General features: G+C 38.6%; 1 protein-coding gene across 1 annotated transcript; it reads left to right on the top strand.

The window, feature by feature from the left end:
- The first annotated feature begins 2,058 nt into the window (after positions 1 to 2,058).
- On the top strand, positions 2,059 to 2,636 carry LOC132608968 (uncharacterized mitochondrial protein AtMg00810-like). The gene is made up of 2 exons (XM_060322795.1): positions 2,059 to 2,362; positions 2,428 to 2,636. The coding sequence occupies exons 1-2, from the start codon at positions 2,059 to 2,061 to the stop codon at positions 2,634 to 2,636; spliced, it is 513 nt and encodes a 170-aa protein (XP_060178778.1).
- Positions 2,637 to 2,873: the final 237 nt, after the last annotated feature.

Raw genomic sequence — 2,873 nt, 5'->3', positions numbered from 1 at the left:
TAATACAAGACCTTTCCAGGAAGAAGCTTCTGGTTCTTGGTAGATTACACCAAGAGCTGTATCAATTCCATCATTCTCACATCTCCAGGCCTGGCATAACTCCTTAAACATCTATTGCAAATAATGTTTCCATTTTTGCTTTAAATAATGTTGCCTCACATTTGCATGGTTCTGTTTTTCTAATTCTGTAGATTGCAATGTTGTTATTCTCCTGTTTCACCTATTACTTCAGATATGAATTCTATGGCAACTATTCACACACCTGATGTACTTTAGCATTATAAGTTGGGTCACATTCCTTTTGCAAAAATGAAATACATTCTTGCTATATCCTTTGATTTGTCATCCAAACAGTCCTTTGTATGTCATATTTGCCCTTTGTCTACGCAAGCTGGGCTTCCATTTCCAGATAGTACTTGTACTTCCACCTCTTTATTTCAACTTATACACATTGACACTTGGGGACCGTATCACACCCAAACTTACTATGGTGTTATGTATTTCTTAACTTTAGTAGATGACTATAGTAGAGCTACTTGGACACATATTTTTCACTCTAAAAGTGGTGCTTTTTCTTTACTTAAGGCCTTTATTACTATGCTGAAAACTCAATTCCATCTTCCTGTCAAGACTATTAGGAGTGATAATGCACTAGAACTTGGTTCATCCAACATAGCCTATTAATTCTTTTCTGATATTGGCATATTTCACCAAACTAATTATCCTCACACACCTCAACAAAATGGTGTGGTTGAGAGGAAACACAAGCATCTCTTAGAAACTTCAAGGCCTTGCTTTTTTCATTCCAAACTTCCTACAAAATTTTGGGGAGACTGTGTTCTCATTGCTACATACCTAATAAACAGATTCCCTTCCTCTGTCCTAGGAAATAAGACACCTTATGAATTGTTTTATGGAACTGTCCCCTCTTACACAAATTTAAATCCCTTTGGATGCTTATGTTATGCTTCTGTACTTAAGGTTCATAGAGACAAACTTCATCCAAGGGTTATTCCTTGTGTGTTTATTGGATACCCATTTGGTAAAAAGGGTTACAAACTCTACAATTTATATACTAAGTCTGTTTTTGTGTCAAGGGATGTGATTTTCCATGATTTTGTTTTCCCTTATAAGATGTATTCTACTCCTTCTTCCTCTCCTCCTCCTCTTGGTTCTCTGCCACCTTCTTCCTTTCTTGTTTCTTCTGTTCCACCTCCTGCTGATCCACCTTCCTCTCCTTCTTCAGGTGCCCCTTCAGATCCTCTTGCTTACCCCTCTCCAGCTTCTGCATCTACTTCTGCCCTAAGTTCTGCTCCTGTTCATCCTACTTCCTCTTCACATCCTGCTCTTAGGAGAACCACTAGACTACATCAGAATCCTTCTCACCTCCATAATTACATAGTTCAACTTCCTCCCTCCTTGTCTTGATCCTCTACTATTCCTACTTGTGGTACACTACTTACTGTAACAGTTGAGCCTCACTCTTACTCTCAAGCAACTACCAGCCCTGCTTGGTAGGATGCCATGAGAAAAGAGTTTGAAGCTTTAGAAGTAAATAATACTTGGACTGTTATACCTCTTCCTGTTGGGAAGAAAGTTATTGGTTATAAGTGGGTTTACAAAATCAAACGTAGGGCTGATGGGTCTATAGAAAGGTACAAAGTTAGATTAGTTGTTAGGGGTGATACACATATTGAGGGCATTGATTTTCATGAAACCTTCTCACCTGTTGTCAAAATATGCACTGTTAGGTGTCTTTTAACTTTTATTGTCAAGAAACAGTGGTCCCTATTTCAATTACATGTTAATAATGCCTTCCTCTATAGTGACTTTGATGAGGAAGTGTACATGGAGCTTCCACAGGGTTTGACCATTGATTCTCCCTCTCCTACACCCCTAGTTTGTAAATTACAGAAATCCTTATATGGACTTAGACAGGCTTCTAGACAATGGTATTCTTAGTTGTTACAAGATATTTATTCTAGAGGTTATACCTACTCCCTTAGTGATTACTCTCTTTTCTTCAAAAAATCTGGTCACTCCTCTGTCTTTCTTGCTATGTATGTTGATGACATCATCCTTACTGGGGATGATTTAGATGAAATCTCTGCTTTAAAAAACTTCCTACATGATCAGTTTAAAATCAAAGATTTAAGGTTGTTGCATTATTTTCTGGGTATTAAAGTGTTCTACTATGATTCTGGGGTATTGTTGCATCAAAAGAGGTTTATTTCTAATTTGTTGAGTGAATTCCATTGTACTGATGTTTTCCCAGTAGCTTCCCCATTAGCTTTGACTATCAAGTTGCATTCTTCTTTGGGTGATCTGCTTCCTAGACCTGATACTTATAGGTGTATCATTGGTAAGCTCAATTTCCTTACCCACACTCGACTAGATCTTTGTTTTGTTGTTCAACATCTTATCCAGTTCCTCCAACTCCTAGAGTCTCTCATATGGATGTTGCTTTTCATGTTTTGAGATACTTGAAAGGTACTTCTGAGTTTGGTGTCCACTTAAATAACTCCCCTGCTATGTCCTTAGTGGGTTGCTGTGATATTGATTGGGCAGCTTGCCCTGATTCTAGGCGCTCCGTCACTGGTTTTTGTGTTTTTTTGGGTGGTAGTCTCCTTCGTTAGAAACCTAAGAAACAACCAGTTGTTGCTTTGTCCTCTGGGAAGCTGAGTATAGGGCCATGAACAAAGTGGTAGCTGAATTATCTTTGTTGGTTTGTTTATTGTCTGATTTGGTTTTGGCTGTTGGCAAAGGTGTTCCTGTCATATGTGGTAGCCAGGCTGCTATCCACATTGCTAAGAATCCAGTTTTTCATGAGCGCACCAAGCACATCGAGGTGGATTGTCATTTTGTCCGCACCA

Source organism: Lycium barbarum, chromosome 1, assembly GCF_019175385.1.
Source record: "Lycium barbarum isolate Lr01 chromosome 1, ASM1917538v2, whole genome shotgun sequence".
NCBI classification, from domain to species: domain Eukaryota; kingdom Viridiplantae; phylum Streptophyta; class Magnoliopsida; order Solanales; family Solanaceae; genus Lycium; species Lycium barbarum.
The sequence above is the reverse complement of the archived record's forward strand: the minus strand, read 5'-3'. Positions and strand labels throughout refer to the sequence as shown.

Excerpts from the sequence above, each read along its gene's own strand:
- LOC132608968 (XM_060322795.1), top strand. The coding sequence starts at position 2,059 with ATGTATGTTGATGACATCATCCTTACTGGGGATGATTTAGATGAAATC. Across the intron at positions 2,363-2,427 it reads TACTTATAGGTGTATCATTG|TTCCTCCAACTCCTAGAGTC; the intron begins GTAAGCTCAATT and ends CATCTTATCCAG.